Source organism: Triturus cristatus, chromosome 9 (assembly GCF_964204655.1).
Source record: "Triturus cristatus chromosome 9, aTriCri1.1, whole genome shotgun sequence".
Taxonomy (NCBI): Eukaryota; Metazoa; Chordata; class Amphibia; order Caudata; family Salamandridae; genus Triturus; species Triturus cristatus.
The window spans coordinates 1090210402-1090229368 of record NC_140592.1 but is presented as its reverse complement, the minus strand read 5'-3'; the positions used below and the strand labels follow the sequence as shown (position 1 = coordinate 1090229368).

The window sequence follows — 18967 nt, the reverse complement described above, 5'->3', positions numbered from 1 at the left end:
ACCATAATCCCCTGTGGCTCCAGATTAGCTGGGTGGTGGAGCGGCAGCCGGTGCCCACCTGGCGGCTCCAGCCGAGCGCGCTCGAGGATCTGGAGTTTAGATCTTCCCTGGGCACGGCCATTCTGGCATACTTTGAAGCGAACGAAGGAACGGCGAGCGATGCGCTGGTGGAGTGGGAAGCCCATAAGGCGACCATCCGTGGCCACTGTATGGGGGCTACCTGGAACATACGAAGGGGCCTCACGGACTCTCTGACGCGTTTGGAGAATGACCTCCTGCGGCATGAGAGGGAGGGAGAGGGAGGGGGTCGCCACTCACACACTCTGGCAGACCTTCGGGAAAGACACGCGGACCTTCTGGAGCGGCTCCGGTGCCACAACTACGCTGCGCACACGGCCAGGACGCATGCTGGAGCGGATAGGGCGGGCCGCCTTCTGGCCTGGCTCATACGACAGGAGGACCGGCGTGCCCCCATCGGATCGATCCACAGAGCGGATGGCACACTAGTCCATACACAGCGTGAAATACACCGGGCCTTCACTGACCACTACAGGCAGCTGTACACCGCGAGGGGGACTGGCCCCCCGCAGCTTCTTGGGGACTTTCTGGCCTCTATCCAGCTCCCTGCGGTCACGGCGGCACACAATGAGGATCTTACCGGACCCCCCTCTCTGGAGGAAATAGAGGAGGCGATCCGATCGATGGCATCTGGGAAGACGCCGGGGCCGGATGGCCTGCCAGCGGAATATTATAAAGCGTACCGCGAGTCCCTGGCGCCAGTGCTGAGAGAGCTCTATAACACAGCACTGGAGGTAGGGTCGCTCCCTCCCTCTATGCAGGAGGCGTTCCTGGTCTCCCTGCCTAAACCTGACAGGGACCACACGGAGCTAGGCTCCTACCGACCCTTAGCGATGCTGAACGTGGATTATAAAATCCTCGCCAAAGTGCTGGCGGAGCGGCTGGCGCCGGTGGTCCCCCACTTGGTGCACGCTGACCAGAATGGTTTTGTCCCAGCGCGGTCAACATCCCTGAACCTCCGGCGATACTTCAGGGTGGCGACTGAGGCGGTGCACAGGTGGCCCAGGGCGGGGTGCCTCATCCTGGACTTAGAAAAGGCATTTGACAGCCTAGAGTGGGGTTACTTAGCCGAGGTGCTGCTCCGATACGGGTTGGACCGGGAATTCCTGCAGATGGTCGACCTGTTATACAGGCGACCCACGGTCCGCGTCCGTCTGGGCCCTCACGTCTCGGAGGCGATACCGGTGGGCCGGGGTACACGGCAGGGGTGCCCGCTCTCCCCGCTCTTGTTCGCACTGGCGATTGAGCCCTTGGCTGTGGCTCTGCGGGAGACGCTGGGAGATGGCTTACAGTTGGGGGACGCAGTCCACCACGTGTCGCTCTATGCCGATGACCTGCTAGTCTATGTACAGGATGTGGGGAGTGTCCCGGAGGAGCTGCCGCGGCTGCTGAGGACGTTCGCCGATATTTCAGGGTTACGAGTGAACGCCGCCAAATCATGCCTGTATGCCTTTAACGCCGGTATAGACGACCCGCGATACTACCTGGATGGCACATTGGTCCAATGGAAGGCGGACACCTTCCGCTACCTGGGGATCCAAATCTACCGCTGCCCGGCCGACCTCTTTGATGGGAACCTGGGGAGGGCGGTCACGGCGCTCAGATCGCAGATACGATTCTGGAGCGCGCTCCCATTGACGATCACGGGCAGAGTGGCGCTGGCCAAAATGGTCATGCTCCCCCGCCTCCTGTACTACTTCGCCAATCTCCCGATGTACATCTCCCCCGCATTCTTTGGCAAGCTTAGTCGACTGCTGCGGGACTTTGTCTGGGGTAGTGCCCGGCACAGGCTGGCGCTTGCGAAATTGTATTTGCCAACAGACAGAGGTGGTCTAGCCGCCCCTTGCTTCGAGCACTACTATCTGGCCGCTCAACTACAATGGGTGGCCCGCTGGCTGGCTGATAAAGGCAGAGATGAAACGGCCTCGGGGTTGGCGCCCTACACACTGGAACAATTAACGAGGTCCTTCCACCCCCTTCACAGGGTTGCGCGCCCGCTGCCACTCCTCCTGGAGGTGGCGCACAGGTGCTTTCGGAGGGCCTTGTTCCTCACGCGTGCTGTTACCCCGTATGCGCCGGCGATACCGCTCGAGGGCTCCCCTAGCGGAGGGGGGGTGCTCACGGCTCACATGCTGGCGGACTGGTGGGGGGCCGATGTGCGCACGCTGGGAGACCTCTACCGGGAGGGTGAGCTGGTACCATACGAGACCCTGGTATCGGAGGACGGGCTCCCACCCGGGGGGTTCCTGCAACACCGCTCGCTAATGGCGAGCATGACTGCCCGATGGGGAGATATGACCTCGGAACCCGCCCTGCATCTGACCATGCAATACCTACATGTCATGGGGAGAGGAGGGCACTTGATACGCTGGTTCGCAGCCTCGCTGAGGGAGCTGACGTCCGTCAGCCTGGACCGCCTCCGTGCTAAGTGGGATTTGGACCTGGGTAGGCCGCTAGAGAACAAGGAGTGGGAAAGGATACTCAAGAGCCCAGTGCGTATACCCCGAAACTTGCGATTCCGCCAAATCCAGCTGTTTATCGTGCACAGAGCTTACCTCACGCCGGAGTCAATCAATCGGTACTTTCACCGCACAGATGCGGTGTGCCCTAGGTGCGGAGAGCCGGGGGCGGGACTCCTGCACATGCTGTGGAGCTGCGCACGGTTGGGTGTCTACTGGAGATCGGTCAGTGGGCTGCTACTAGAGAGTGTGGGACGTAGCATTCCATTTGACTGGCCCGAACACATACTACACCACTTTAAGCGACCGCGCAAAGACAAGGTGGCGTCGCGGTTCATTGACCTGGGGCTGGTGGTGGCGGTGCGACTCATCACGAAAAGGTGGAAAGCACATGACCCACCGTGCGTGCAGGCTTGGATTGCCTCGTTTCGGGCATGGGCCGGGGCTGAGGGGACCGCCATCCAGAGGGAGGAAACATTGGGCCTGCGGAGGGAGCCTATGGCGGACCGCTGGAAGCAGCTGCTGGGGAAGCTCAGGCATCTGGGTGCGGAGAGCGAAGAGGAGTTGCAGGGGGCAGCGGACGGCGCTGGCGCGGGCGGGGGTGGAACCGGGGAGGCCCCCCTGCAGTGCTGACATACCCCGGCTATTTCCTGCCTCCCCTGGCGCCACGACGACCACACTTGCATAGTGCCGATCGCACCCGGGGCGCGCATACACACACACGCACGGGGGTTCCCGGGGGGGGGTGGAGGGGCGGGGGGACTAGACGACAACCGGGAGGGTATTGGGCCTGTCTGTACGGTTTATGCTGCCATTGTTGGGGGTTCTGTTTTGTATACTCTTTGGGCCTGGTGGGCATTTTGCCTGTTCTTTATAGTCTGGGGGCGGCGGGTAGCGCCCACGCATAGTCACGGAACCCAGTTGCGGCACGGTTCCTGCTGTTACTCCTGTTGCGCCCAATACGAGACTGTCAGCGAGACTGTGGTTGGCACCGCTGAGGGCGGCGCTCGCACGCAAGACTGGTTGCAAGTCCTGGCGCAGTGGTTGGGGGTTCTGTTGCGGGGCGCTCCCCTGCCTATGCTCTCAACTCTTTGATTACCTGTTGTGTCACATGCCAAAGAATGTTTTTTGTTTACTTTAAAACAATAAAAACAGATTTAAAAAAAAAAAAAAAAAAAAAAAAAAAAAAATACATAGGGCATTCACTAAACCCTTTGGATAATTATGTGCAAGTGGTGCTAAGAACTACATTTAAATACAACACAAGAAACATTAGTGCACAGATTACATAAACATGTGTCGTTTCAAGAGTAATCAAATTCTACACATATGAAGATAGTTCCTATCCAGTTATCTAAACAGCAAACATTATTCAATTTATTAAGACACACATTATGAAAGATTAATTTCAACTTTATGAGTACATGTCTACTAAGTATGGATAATTTATTAATACCTCATGTAATAAGGATATACACTTAGGGCCTTATTACGATGGCAGTCAGTCGGATCACCACCTGCCCCATTAGGATAGGACTGCTACCCAGGAAAAGGGCTGCAGCAGAAAAAAGCACTTTGTGCACATCCAGCACCGTGTGCCAGGCAGCATGTGATGCCTGGCACACAGTGCATGGATATTGGGGGGGCACTACGTGTGCTCCCAGCAGGCCACTTAGCAGTGGTCCACGAGGATTGGCGCTCTGCTACCCTTTTCATGGCAGTTAAAGCCAGTCGGAAAGGATCATCTTAATCCCTATGGCGGTGCCTGCGCAGGCACCGCCTCCATTGTAGGGAAAGGAGTCCGACCACCACTCCGATGGGATCTTGGATCCTGTTTGAGGCGGTAGTCTTTCCCCTGCCCTCTGCATTTCCGACTACCGGTATCATATTCCAATGGTCGTAACGATGGCCTGGATGTTGGGCAGACCGCCACCGACAGCGTGTTGGTGGCGGTCCGCCCTCCATCATAATAAGGCCCATAGTTTGAGTAAATACATTAGTCCTACAGTAAATGCACTTTAGTAATAATGTCAAGTGCAACACTTAATTTCAATAATGTTAGACCATATAAGAATCATGTGCCAAATGCATATTCATGTTATGTATCTGTTATGGAGTTATGATGTATTTGTGACGTGTAAAGGATGGGCAAATTTGCGCTGCGCCACTACTTTTATCAATATTGTGTGTGGCTTGCTGCTTTATAGGTAAGGGTGGGGCCTGAACTGGGGGAGGTTGGGACGGGCAGATCAAGGAGGGCCCGAGCCTGCTCGAGTTCGGCAGCCAGAGAGTAAGAGAGAGCAGCCAGCAGAACTAAGGGATCAAAGAGCAAGCCATGTGTGTGTCTTAAGTGCTGCCAGAGACATTAAACAGGGCACCACATCCCCTTTAAAAAAACTACACACACGGCCCAGTCCAGCCCAAAAATAGGTCACCCGCTGCTTGCTTTTTCCCCCACACAAATGGGGAAAATCTTGCGCATTTGTGTAGGAAATAGCCCAATTTGGCAACACTGCTCACCACCATAAATGTTAAATAAAATATCTTGGAATGGACAACCCTGTATAGTAAAAAGCAAAGTTGACTACGATCAAAAGAAATACCATTAATGGACCTGCAGAGCTTTTCAAAGCTGACAGCTTACTGAAAACAATAGCATATTTCTTAATTCATCACAATGCTAAGGGCAGCATCCTGTAACACAATAATCGCACCTAGGTGGTCATTACAGACGACAAGAAAACAATTCCCACATAGGATAAAAAAACACAACACAGTGTAGCATGCTTGTGGAAATGTGCTTTTTAATGAGCACACCGGTTCAGGGGTCACCCTTCTCTGTCCATGGGTCCATAGACCAACAAAATAGAGATTGGCATTGAAGCTGGACTACATCCACTCAGCACTCTCAAGGGCTGCCTGAGGTAGTACATTGAGGTCACAGAACACAGGCCTTATATACAACTTTTTCTGCACTGGTAAGCATGGAGATACAAATAGAAGGTACAGGCCTACACAGGAATAGTTACCGACAAACATGAGCAGATGGGAGATCACTTAGTCAGCAAAGTGGGAGGGGAGCAGGAGTAAGAGATTGACAGTTGAGTCTGAGACCAGGTGTTCTGGCAGCTACAAACTCTTAGCATGGATATTGCTTTTAGGTGAGTCAGGAAGTCAACTAAAATAGACAGCACAGGCAGGGAAAAAGTCGAGCAGCAGAGGATGGGAGGATTACAAAGCCAACAAAATGGATTCCACAACCAAGATGGTTTCAGCTTATGCTAACAGAAATTATTTCAGATTTCCACATGCTTACTATGTAGGTAAGCTTTCCGCATCGAGTAGCGCTAACAAAATGTTGCAATATAATAGGCTAGCTGAACAAAGTGCTCAGCTACTCCTTGCAAATAGGTCTGTGCTGTATGAAAAATGTAAAAACAAAATTGGAAAAAGGGGAGGAAAAAAAATACACCAAGCGATACAAATACATGGTACTGGCAAACCATGTTCCACTAACAGCAGGAAGAAGCCAATACACTGCATGTAATGCCTATGAGGCGTACATATCAGTCTTCCACACCCAAGTACTCTATCCAGTAGAGGAACTACCTTCATTGTATGTCCTCACCATCTTAATCAATGTTTGAACCGTGTCCGTCCCTTGACCAATGGCTGCATTTGCCCTGGTCGCAGCTACCAAGTCAATATGTCTGAACCCATTCCTGCCAAGTATCACGCATCAGGCGTTAGACTAGCGCATTTCAGTGTGGTGCTCCGCATCACCGCACTGAAATGCATTGTCACGCATAATGCAGTAGTTTCTGCTGTCGCAAACAACTGTGTGGCAGCTGGCAGCACGCTCCAGTGCCTGCGCTGGCTTTTCCCACAGGCTTTGGGGGCGCTCCCAGCAGCTGAGCAGGTTCAACCTCACACCGGCAGCCTGAGCCAGTGCTGCTACAATTTATCTATCTTTGATTTCCGTGGCGCCATGGGGCTGAGTGACACAAGTCTCAGACTTGCCGTAGCCCCACAGGAGCATGTGACGTCACGTCCTGCTACCAAAGGGCGCAGGGAGTTATTACATTTTGTAAAGACTCTGTTGCGGAGTGGCTCGACTGCTTGCTAAGCCTCACTGGTTTGCAGGCCCGGCCAGGGGCCCGGGCATCATTGTGCTTGGCCGCTGGTTCACACCACACTGCTATTCGCACCTCAGACTCTGCCCTGCCCTGCAGGGCTGCCCACGCTGGAGCAGGACAGGCCTACTAATCTACTAATTATTGGCCACGCCGCCTGCCCGCAAATTACTTCAGATCAGCCCGGGCCAGCCGACTCAAGGCCACTTGGTGAGGGAGCATGCTGCATGGTCATGCGGCTGCTGTGAGAGGGCCAGTCGTCACTGAGGGAGAGACACGCTGCCTCAGCCTGGGGGCTGCAGAAGAAGAACAAAACAAACAGTGGTTTATGGCGGGCTTCCAGGAGTTGTGCTTCAAGGGGTTCTGGGAGGAGAGACGAATACGTAAGTCATCATGTAACGAGAATGTGGTGCATTTTCCAGTAAGAGGACATTAGTGCCACACGCGGTGAAAGGCTGTTGCTCATCTTTATACAACAGCAAATGGCGAATAATTGTTCAAGGAGCATTGATTCATTTTTATTTTTTGTATTGTTTTCAATGATAGGGTGCATGTAAACTTTTGTGTCTGAACTGTATCATCGGGTTTAAGGTCATAGTTAATATATTGTTTATCTAGGCAGCAATCACTACATTTGTGCTTTTTACAATTGTTGTGATTATCACTATTCATGTGCATTGACTGAGGAGTCGAATGATTGGTATCATTTTCACATAGTAGGCATGGTGAGTGAGCACAGTATGATTCACTGCAGAGGGTCACGTATTTCTTATATTTCTTGACACATGTTTGTAAATTAACTCCGCTGCATGTTTAAAAGGATTGTTTCCACCTGTATTGTATATAACGAGTTTGCCATCAGTTTGCTTGGAGGATAACTTTGTTTTAGGGATGGTGTAATGGAGGGCTTTACTGTCAACATTGACACATGGTGTGAATATGCTGGTTTCCACACTGGATCTTATCTCCACACATACCGTGAGCGTTTGCTTATGTTTTTTTGTTTTCGTGGTTGCTTTTACTCAGGCTACCACTCAGCACGGGCAGCATTGATTGGCAGAGCAGCTCGCTGGTGCACTGCCAATGGCGGTCCCCGGTCAGCGTACTTTAGTTCAATTTGCAGTCGGTGAGCGGGGGCACTGCTGATGAACCTGGGTTCCCCTGATGTTCCGGTGTTGACAGTAGGGGGCTCCGTTGACCTGTCCCCTCACCAGCCTTAAACTCCCCAGGTCAGAGAAGCGCTTGCTGAGCACAAGATGGCGGAGTGCTCCTCGGCCGCGCTTGCTGTTGGTCCCTATTTGTTCAGAGGCTTGCTCCAGTTCTCATCTCTCCATGATGTGCTGATCGTCAACCCTGATGCAATCGCGGTACTGTGCCTGTGCATGTAAACAGGAGTAATTCTACTGACCTCCGTCCTCCCTGAGCTGTGGCTGCGTCCCCCCTGACCCTACTTAATGGAACTCTGCTCTACAGGTTTTTTGGGTCTTGACTTGGTGCATCTTGCCTTTTTGTGATGGTTTCCTTTGACGCCCACGACCCGGATCCGCCACTTTGTTGATTCTTGTCCTGTCCTTCGGTCCGTTGGACTCCATCCTGCCGAACTTCAGACATCTCTCTTTTGCTGGACAGCCTATCTCTTTCTCCCCTCAGGTCCCCCTCTCTCCTCTCGCCAATCTCAGCCATCGACTCTCCCCCCCCCCACCTCTCTCTACCCCTTTTGATGTTTTATTTCTCCATTCACTCCGTAAATATGTAATATATAATATGTAATATTTAATTGTCCAAGCCTAATCGCTGGTAAAATGTAATCATGAGTAAATTTACTATTTGTATATATATTTATATATAACTCTAACCACTAGTATATGTAGTAGACTTTTGTACTTACTACCATTCCTATGAGTTTATCCGTTTGTATCTCTTCCTTGAGTGACTTTAAAACTTGTACATTTGCAAAAAAAATTCTGTGTGTATTCTCTTCCTTGTGTGACTTTACAATTTGCACATTTGCAATTTGTTCCGTTTGTATCTCTTATATAACTCAACTAATCCAAAGTACTTATGTAACGCAACTAGTTCTTTTGTAAAGCTCTCTGACACCTTCGGGTAATGTTCGCGCTATATAAAAGCGCATTAACTAAATTACTTCTTAGAGTTTCTTGTTGCTCACATGAATGTACTTTCTGGTATTTATGTTTCTCTATATAATTGCTTGATTTTTGCTCGCGATAAATTGTCACTCATAGTCGTTGAAATGTCACTCATAATTACAATGAAATTATGAAAATGCCACACATAGCAATCTGAAACCTTGGCAGCTATGTGAAAGTGATTATTGTAATTGTAATTTGCTGTTGTATCATGCTACTGCTGTAAATCGCTCGGATGCCTTCGGGCCATGTCCGTGCTATATAAAATCGTACAAATAAATAAATAAATATGATAGAACCATCGGACACGTCATACATAAGAACGCTAATATTCTCCGTCTTCTCGCGTTCGAAAAGTATCCATTTGTTCAACGCGAGTAAATGAGAAAAACGTAGCCGGTAGTGGTCACTACGGTACCGCGCCCACTATTAGTGCAAACAATCACTGCCTGCGAAGCACGCCAATAATTTATCCCTAACCGAGTGAAATCAGACAAACCCTTTTTAAATCCAGTCTATCGCGTTAAATTGGCGTCTGTCCTCAGTGCTGATTGGAGACACCCGCAGGCTGTGATTGGGCAGCTCTCTAAAGTAACGTAGAATTACGGCTATGGAAATGGAAAATGTACGCCATGTCGAATCCTTGGTAAACGCAATCATGGTTGGCGACTTATGATAAATATTAGCGCATCTATGTAGGTTTTAAACCGTCTTCCCCAACATTGGTCTTAATAGAATATTATGGAAAAGCACTGTGTAACAGAAATGTAAATAATGTAGTGAATCAAGTAGTTTAGTATTAGGAAAATAAATACATCTCTTAACTAAAACTAGTTATATTGCAAACTAATAAGATTAAGAATAAAGTGTGAAATCTTTCACCAGAATCGTACAATATTAGTGCCCACTCTCTATTCAAATAAATGGAGTAGACGCCGTTGTAAAATGGCCGCCGTGTTACTAAGTACTCGGGTTCTTTCGTGACAGTGTCTTCAAGCTTCTCTTTCTATGTAGAGGCACCGAGCCACCAACGTGTGTCAAACCACCAGGCTCTCCGTTGTTAGCGTCTGCAGCCGGTGATTCCAGTAAACCGGTCGCTTATGTACGACCATGTTTCGCCGAAAGCTCCAGGCTTTGGATTACCACAACCCATCAGGGTTCAACTGCAAAGGTGAGACCGTAGTAGGACGTAGCGGTGGAAAAGTATCCGGTGCGGTAACATAAAGCAACGGTGGGTCCGGATAGGGCCGATTCTAGCCGTCTACCTCTTGCACACACCACTGTGTGGCTACAGCTTCACAGACTCACTTCGGCGCAGTCTGCACGTGGCAGGGATGCATGGACAATCGTGAGTCTACCTTACGTTGGCAGCTGTAAATGTCATTGGCCCTACTTCAAATCTTTTGTATTGAGTCAGGTTACTCTCTCAACCAACAGTGAAATAGAACTAAATAGGATTAATGTGCAGTATATGCTTCGAATCCAGTCAAATAACTCCAAATTATGCAGCAATTAATCATTTGCTTCACACCCATTCAAACATCACGCTATCTATAATGTGTCTAAGATAACCCTATTCTAAAGTGAGAATCGTGTCGCCCGTTCTATTACGGAGTATACCATTCACGGCGACCAAATTTCGTCTAGGTGGGAATATTTACCCACTAAATCGTTGAAACGAATGGGACACCAACACAGGGTTCGGCGTTTCCCATTTGTAGGACCTCTGGTTCCAGGTCTTTGCGTTACATTCGGGTGGGCCACTATCGGCCCAATTTGTCGCTTCTGGAGGTAGTCTGCGAGCCATATACATCATATCTACTTGCAAACAGTCACTATGATACAAGGATTGCTTCTGTGTGTATACAGAGCATGTGAAGAGTTATTTATTGGCATCCCACCACTGACCTCTTTCTTTGTAGATACCTTTACTACCACATTTCAACTGTGCACTCCATCTGTCCATAGCCCCTCTTCGGATTCCCTCACGACCACCCTCCACCAGTGCCCCTCATCTCTCAGTTTCTCTCCCACCCTCCCCCATGACCTCATCCTTGGATTCCCTCACCACCACCCTCCAACATCGCCCCATCTCTCTCCAAATCCCCTCTTCCTCATGACCTTCTTCTCAGATTTCTTCACTGCCACCCTCTCTCAGTGCCCCTCATTTCTCCATAGCCTCTCCTCCTATTGACATCCTCCTTGGATGCCCTCACTACCACCCACCACCAGTGCCCCTCATCTCAGGCCCCTGCAGGGTGTAGGCGAAAAGCATGTTTATACGACAAGTAAAGTCCGATCAGATAAGTCCGCATATGGTAGTTGTTGGACCCCTGCAGGGCACAGGCGAGAGGAATGATTACACAGCAAGCAGAGGTCAATCTGATAGGCCTGCAGATGGTAGCTGTTGGACACCTGCAGGGCATAGTGTGCAGGGTGAGGACGATAAACATCTGGGAAACTCCCTGTCCGACTGGTTGAGCATGGGCTGGTCAGTTTGTGGCAGGTCAAAGCACGAACAGGGTGTGAGTGTCCGTGCAGGAATGTGGGAGGTCAAAAGTGGAGCTCCAGAGTGATCGTGAAAGAGAGAGAAGGTCAGTCATGAAAGGTATAGCACAAAATGGCGGAGTGAATGGCAAGATAACAGACCTACTTTTCCACAGTCCCTCCTTTTGCCATAAGCGAAACCATTTTTTTTTTTTAGTCAATTGCAATGTTCATCAATAGCTGTGTCTCACGTTCAGTCCTTATTTTATCGTTCTTGACCTGTGCATTTACGGGGACTGACTTGATAGCATTTGCGCAGAGGCCACAGACTGGAGGACCACATTGAAGGCAAAGGCAACCGAAGAGAACCAGGGCAAGAGGTATCGGGATGATCATTAGAACCTTCCATCCCCATGTCAGCCGAAGTTGCCATATCCAAGAACCAAGGGACCATGGGTCTGTATCTTGATGGAGGTCAGAGGCTATTCGATGGAGTGTGGAAATAGCCTCGTAGACAGATGATGAATGATCCGGAACATACACGCAACAGCTGGTGCCGATGATGCGACATGCTCCTCCGTGGTCAGCTAGGATGACATCAAGGACCATGCGATTTTGTAGAGTGACGAGGCGTACCGCTTGGAGCTCCGCAGTGATGTTGGCCAAAATACCAGCTGTGATGTTGACGGTGGCTTCCATGACTCTGGTGAGGTGGCGAATGGCTTCGCTGTTTGCCATTGGTCCCCAGAAGGGAAGGATGCCCTTCATGGCATCCAGGAATTGTTGAGAGGTTGTGTCTTGTTTGTTCACCCACATCGTTGCTGCGGCGGGCGCGATGATGAAGAGGAGAAGCAATGTAGACAGGGGGAAGGAGGAAAGCTATGTAACATGTGCCTCCCCAGTTCTCGTGAAGCCAAGTGTAGGCCTTTGTTCCACACACGAAGTAGGTGTTTGGGGAGGCAACAAGGGGCGGTGGAGATGTCGTATTCAGAGTTGTCACGACACAAGAGCTGTCCCCAACGTACTCCATACCTAAGCCTCTGATACACATTAGTCCAGGAATGCGAACAACAGCTAGCGGTGGGGTCCGCTTGGCGAGTGTCCTTGCTTTGAAGCTGGAGAAGCGTATTCTACTGGTAGAGTCTAATACCAACATTTCCTCCTTCTCATCCTCAGACATGCGTGTAGAATTGTTCTTTGGACAAACAGGATTGCCCGTTTTGTTCTGCCAGAACTCATCTTGCAATTGTTGGAGAGTGATGTCGGCATGGCAGCTGGACCGATGGGCGCCCATGATGAGCGACATCCAGGCAGCGCAAGAGGCGTGTATAGAGTAAGAGTAAGGGAGGAAGGGAATGTTATTCTCCGTGGAGTGAGGCAGGAGACCACAGACCCAACAGTTCATTTTATTCAATACCTCATTATGTTGATTCAACATTTGGATGAAGGTGTTGTTCCAAAACTCTTGTCGCCTATTTTGGAGATAAGGGGACATGGGAATGTTCAGGAGGCGTGGCATCAGTGGGCAATATGGTATCCTTGGCTGGTGCCCCTTCCTCTAGGATCCAGAAGAGGATGCCAAAGATAATAGTGAGGAGGAGAACTGTCGTCAAAGCTATTGACCTGTTATTATGCAGTTTGTTACATAGTGCTATCTTCTTGTTGGAAAGTTCCATGGTTTCTTTGTTTGTCATAATCAGTCTTCTTTTGGGCTGTGCAGCTGTTGGAGAGAAAAGGTGAGCCCTACGCGTTGCCGGTAGCTGGTGGTTGCTTCTCCTGGCTAGGCTTCTCAGTACCCCGCTACCTGGAGTACCAATCCACCCTTCCAGATAATACTACCGCCCTGCGACTTCTGGCTCTCCTCCCCTGTCTGGTCGCTGGAGCTCCAGAGGCCGTGCGTGGGCGTAGGTTGTATCTTTCTTTAGTTGGCACGGTGTTATCTTTGAATAATTCCAGTTCTGGTGCTGGGAGACCACACACAGGGGGGGGTCGCACGTTAGAACTTCCTTGTAGGTGGACAAGGTAGGATCAGTTTGAGTGATGCTGGGGATCTTCCGGCAGTGTACAGCATGGATCCAGGATTTCTTGCCTTCCACTCGCATTGCCGTTCTAGTGGTCAGAAGGACTAGCAGGGGCCCTTTCCACCGGGGTTCCAGTGTCTTCTTTCGAGCAAAGTTGTTTACCATAACGAAGTGGCCGGTCGGATGGCAAGTCCCGGCCCGGTGGATCGATCAGGCAATGCTTCCTGGACCTGCTGATGAATGGAAGACAAAGTTTGTGTAAGTACGGACAAATAATCACTCAACAATTCACAAGGTGAATCGGACAATGTGGTAGCAGGGTGTGCGCCCCAGATGTTCATTGGGCGTCCAAAGACCACCTCATACGGAGTCAATGAGGTGCGGGAATGCGGGACAGATCTTATTGATAGAAGGGCCAGTGGTAGCGCATCTGGCCATTTTAGCCCCGTAGTTTCTACTATTTTGGCTAGTTTGGATTTGATCGTGGCATTGTATCTTTCCACAAGCCTGCTGATTGGGGGTGGAAGACTGCATTACATAGCTTGTCGCGACCTTCGTCTAAAGAGCTGTATTTATACAGCCTCAATTTTGTGAGATTCAAAAGAACCATATATGGGCCACTGAGTCTCTTTATCCTTGGACGTGTATTTATGCCATAATGAATTTTAAGGGAGAAATACCGTATTTTATGTACATATCCTTACTTGAGGTACCTTCCGGGGGAGCCAGCTGACTATCTACCAACACCCTCGATCGAGATATACAACAACCAAACCATCGTGCAAATTTACTAAACGCGGGCATGTTTTTCTATGTTAAAAAACGTCTCTACAAATTTCTATCCCCATGGTGAACACTCCTGTGACAAATTCTTTAGTATCACCTTTAAAGAAAAATGGCGCCACGATGCATGCACGCAAATTAGCAACAACAAAAAATGACCCATTAAATATGCCTGACTAACTCGTCAAAAAGTCACGGTAACAAAATGGCGGCACATATTCTCTAGGCAATGTCTTAAGCGCTCCTGCCTTAACTGCGCGTCATTGAGATCTCGCACAAGATCGCTGACTCCGTGTCAGGTTCTGCGCAAGCTCCAGAGAAATAACACTGTGCCGGATTGCAGAGTCTGGACTCCCAAGATTTATACTCTGCGGTACTAAATCACAGCTGGATCGTGAATGGAGACTACAATAAACAGCAACTCGCCACACGTCGTGAGCCAAAAAATGAACTGATAGGCTCTGGCAAGGTAGCATCTCTCCTCCTCCTTGTTGCCAACATGTTAGGGTTCACAAATAAAACTCTTGTTCCACTGCGTTCTTTTAAATGTATATGTTTATTAACTGCATATTGGCACACAATTAAATGAGTAGCTCAAACAGCTAACCTCTAGAATGAATCCCCTATGTCCAAATGCAGAAGCCTCTAAAGCTTCTAAACAAAGAATGCTAGTTACTAGAGCAAGACAAAATGTGCAAGCACAACACTATACTATAAATACCTTTATAATAATATGAGCAGCGTGTATAAATACAGTATAAAGCAAACACATGCATACCACATCTTGACCGCCTGCTTTGATATATATTAAGCCGTTTTGAGTGGGATGTCCTTCCTTTTGAGTTTTATGAAGTCTGATGGTACTAACAAGGATGCTTAGTGAATATTGTCGTTTACCTTTGGTTACCCATTGTCACAATACTGTTGCACTCCAGTTCGATAACCAGATTAATCTCTTTCGACTCTTGTCTGTAGGTTGCAAGGTAAGTACTAAAGGCTTTGTATAGGAGATGGCAGGAGTTATTTACACAAATGGCATAGTAAAGAATATTAACTCCATAGTCCAGGCTTTGCTTTATTTGTCAAGAAACAGATTTGTATTACATGTTGATTGATAGAGAAGTTAAAACTCAAATGAACACCTGTATCTTAGTGCTATGCTCATATTGACTCTGGGATCTTTGACTCAACCGGTATTTTGTTGCTTGCAAAACTCCTGCTGGGCTCGCCAGGTTGTGTATCAGATTTAGATACAAGGACTTCCTGACTAATTTTTTTACAAGTCCACTATTGGGTAGTGTATTGGACTTCCCCTTGGTCTTAAGTCTTAGCTGCTGAGGTTTTTGGTATTCATGGGAAAAAATATTTTGCCACAGTCTCCAAAGCCCAGTAAGTCACCCCAGTCGTCAAGAACACTATGCCAATGAGGTCTTGGTGTCATGAAGATCTAGTCAAAAAGTCAATACTGATCAAGGTATAATCACCAGTTTCTGTTGAGACACAGTCCATAGTCTCTGGAGTTAGGCACCCAAGTCATTGTGATTGTTTTAATGGGGACAGATTCAGTAGTTGGCGTGAGCAAACTATGGAGTCCCAATAGCGACTAATAGTTCAGGGACTAGATTTCAGAATCTGTTACGTACATTTGTGATTTTTTTTTTTCTCGTGACAAAGGCGCCCACTGAGGTCATGGCTTCACCAGTTTGCACTGAGACTTTAGGTATATGATTCTGTCTCTACTTTAAATGGAAATACCCCTACAACCGCCTGAGCTAGAAAGCTGGACATATCAAACGGTTGGTTCATTAGGAGAAAGAAAAAAGACCAACATTTAAACCGAGTTATAAATAAATGCAATTAATTAAATAAGCCTATGCCCACAACAGAGTGAGAGTGAATGACTGACTACATTGAGATTTCTGAGTCACAATCTTAAACCAGCATTGGCATAGCCAATAGGTCTCGCAACAGTTGATGTTGTTGCACCAAGGATATTGTGCTGCATAACTAAATACTTATAAGGCCCCAAAAGCGAGACCTATTGGCTATGCCAATGCTGGTTTAAAGGGGGCTCTAAACGGGTCTCTATCGGGCTATGTTTTGTGCCCTAGCACAAGCGGTTCATTTTTTTCGGGACTGCAGTGACATCGATATGCGCGTGCTCACACTGCTCACTTCTCACTAGTGGAGAAGTTACAGCATGACGTCATGCCAGGGGAGGGTTGTAGGGGAAGGAAAATTCTTGCTTCTTACATCTCCCATGTGTCTGCTTTTTAAAACACAAGACTCCGACCGCTGTTGCGAGTGAGAGGGGACCCTATGGAATAGCGCACACTGCAAATTGACACACCTTTTTGAAACTCAGGAGCAGCAGCGTTCTCTTGGGTCACCAGGGCTTTTAGTGGAAGCTTTTTCAATATTATATACAAGCCATAGTTGCTGCTTATTTATCTTATGCAACTAACAACCATTAACAAAGCCAATAGTCCTGACTTGTTTTAGGTATGATCTGGATGCAATGACAGAAGCAGCAAAATACAAGTCGGGTGGCACACTATGCTAAGCACAGATTTTTAGCTTATGTGTTTTAAGCCACGCCCTAAATTACATTAGCCACGTCCCTTTGAGAGACCCCCTCATTTTTTCATACCACTTAAAGCCCTGGGCGCCACCATAGGTTATGATATATTATGTTTACTGCTCACTTGTGATACGGATACGAGTATTAACGTACTGAACTGCATGCATTGTATGCACCATGTTTGTTGTCTCTGAAAATCAATAAAAATACATTTAAAAAATACTCTATTTTGAGAATCATGAACATATCCGGATATTTATATAACTGGTGCATGGCTCACTGACCGCTCACACATTTGCTTACATCTACCAAAAAAGCACTGGACGAAACAAGTTCTTTTTATAAAGTCACGTTTTTATGCCCCTCCCTTATACATTTTGATTGGTTTTAGCAATCTGAACCAAATTTGATTACTTTAGTGAAGGAGGAATGCATGCCGTTGCTGACAGGTTTTGTGTAAATTGCTATAGAGTGACAAAAGTATATGGTTCCAAAAATGGGAATCCTATTAAGTGAGATGTCAACATTACCCTCATAAGTGCGACGGCACCTCTAATTGAGCTCTTATGGAATTTACGTAGCATTCAGGTGGAGTAAAGAGTACAGAACTTGTTCCCATTTGATATTTGGCGTCTCAGTGAATGATGAAATACTACAGTCTCCATGCCCTTCCATAGACTTAGTGTAAAAAAATAAATAAACGTAAAGTCACGAGGAACATAGCGTGTGGGCGGATGCTTTAAAGCTACTGTGCCTTGGCAATTCGGGCTGGACAGTTCCCATGAGGCACAGGGTCAAGACTGATTTGCCTATGGCTGGGTTCAAACTGAAACGGCATGGTGAGCAAAAAAACGATGGATTTAGGCCCAGATCTCTGTACTGGGTTGAATGTATGACATTGTTCTGCATTCTGTCCAGCAACTGTTGTTTTTGCACTTAAAGCTACTGTGCCTGTCCATTTGTCTGTAATCAATTGTTCTTAATTGCACAAGAGTCTCACACCCTGATACATTGCAAAGCGATGGGGCAAATCTGAGCATGCCTTTCAGATTACTGAGTCATGAGTGGCAGATCTGAGCAGTCACTGAGAATTAGTGGGGATGAGCACACATCTGGGCATGCACGGAAGACTAGTGCTGAGTGACTGCTACAGTATGGGAAGTGGCATGTGTGAAAAGTGTACATCTAGTACCTAACACCACAATAGGGTTAAAGGTATAGTCACTTAGAAGTTAATGCCCAGTTGTGCAGTCCCTCGGCAGTGCTGTTTTTAGGTCGAGCCTAGAACAGCGCATGCGCTGTTATTCGAATTTTTGTAAGGGGATTTTCAAAGTGCTGCAGCCTCTGGCCTAAAGCCTGCGTGCATGTGTGCGTGAATGCGCGCAGCCGCTATATGTCTCCGTCACGGGTACTGTACTTCATGAAGGCGCTACATCAAGATATGCCAAGAACAGTCCTCACCTGCCTCGTTTCACAGTCCAGTATCTCCACCTTCATTCTTTGCCTCTTCCTGTTATTCCCCTTTTTCCAGCCCATTCTTCTGCCACTCGTCTTTGTAAAGAAATAGATGCTTGTTTCTATTTCTTTACTTTTGCTATAATCGGGCACCGGCGCTTTACTTTTAGTGTTAAAAATAAAGCGCCGGTGCCGCGATTATACCAAAGGTAAAGAAATAGAAACAAGCATCTATTTCTTTACAAAGAACAAGCATTGGCATAGCCAATAGGTCTCGCTTTTGGGACCTTATAAGTATTTATATATGCAGTACAATTTCTTTGGTGCAACAACAACTGTTGCATGGCTAAACACTTACAAGGTCCCAAAGGCGAGACCTATTGGCTATGCCAATGCTTGTTTACTCTTGAAAAAATGCATACATGCCTAGAAAATGAATGGTTACCTGGCCAGCTAGACAGATCTTCAACTGGTTCTGGAGACATTTAGGCTTTGTGCTGTTTTGAGTGTCCCCGGATACCCCATTAAAATAAGAGCAGCCGAACTCCCATGGAAAACATGCATGGAATGCTGCAAATACAGCAACATCTGCACATTTTTCCCGAAGGGCGTCTTTTTGTTCCCATGGTTACCAATGTTTACAGAACTGGGAACACATGGGAAAGTGAGTGAAACAGGCCGAAATCCAACCTGGTCTCACACTTTGGAGCAGAAGGCAGTGGAATGTTGATGCCCATTCAAACCTTGGCCGCTCCATGAAAAGAAGCAATAATTCTTCTGGGAGATGGGAGTCTTTAATTACCTTGCTTATCAAGTCCTT

General features: G+C 48.1%; 1 protein-coding gene across 5 annotated transcripts in view; it reads left to right on the top strand.

The window, feature by feature from the left end:
• The first annotated feature begins 9772 nt into the window (after nucleotides 1-9772).
• Nucleotides 9773-18967, top strand: part of LOC146799405 (tRNA-splicing ligase complex subunit RTRAF-like) — a 90874-nt gene continuing 81679 nt past the window's right edge. For 2 of the 5 annotated variants that reach the window (XM_085626953.1, XM_085626951.1), the window contains exon 1: nucleotides 9775-9991. In XM_085626953.1, coding sequence (XP_085483079.1) covers nucleotides 9921-9991 — 71 coding nt within the window. In that variant the 5' untranslated portion in view covers nucleotides 9775-9920. Of the gene's footprint in view, nucleotides 9992-10061; nucleotides 10169-18967 lie in introns of those variants that run through there. The other 3 variants (XM_085626954.1, XM_085626952.1, XM_085626955.1) reach the window with 3 other exon arrangements.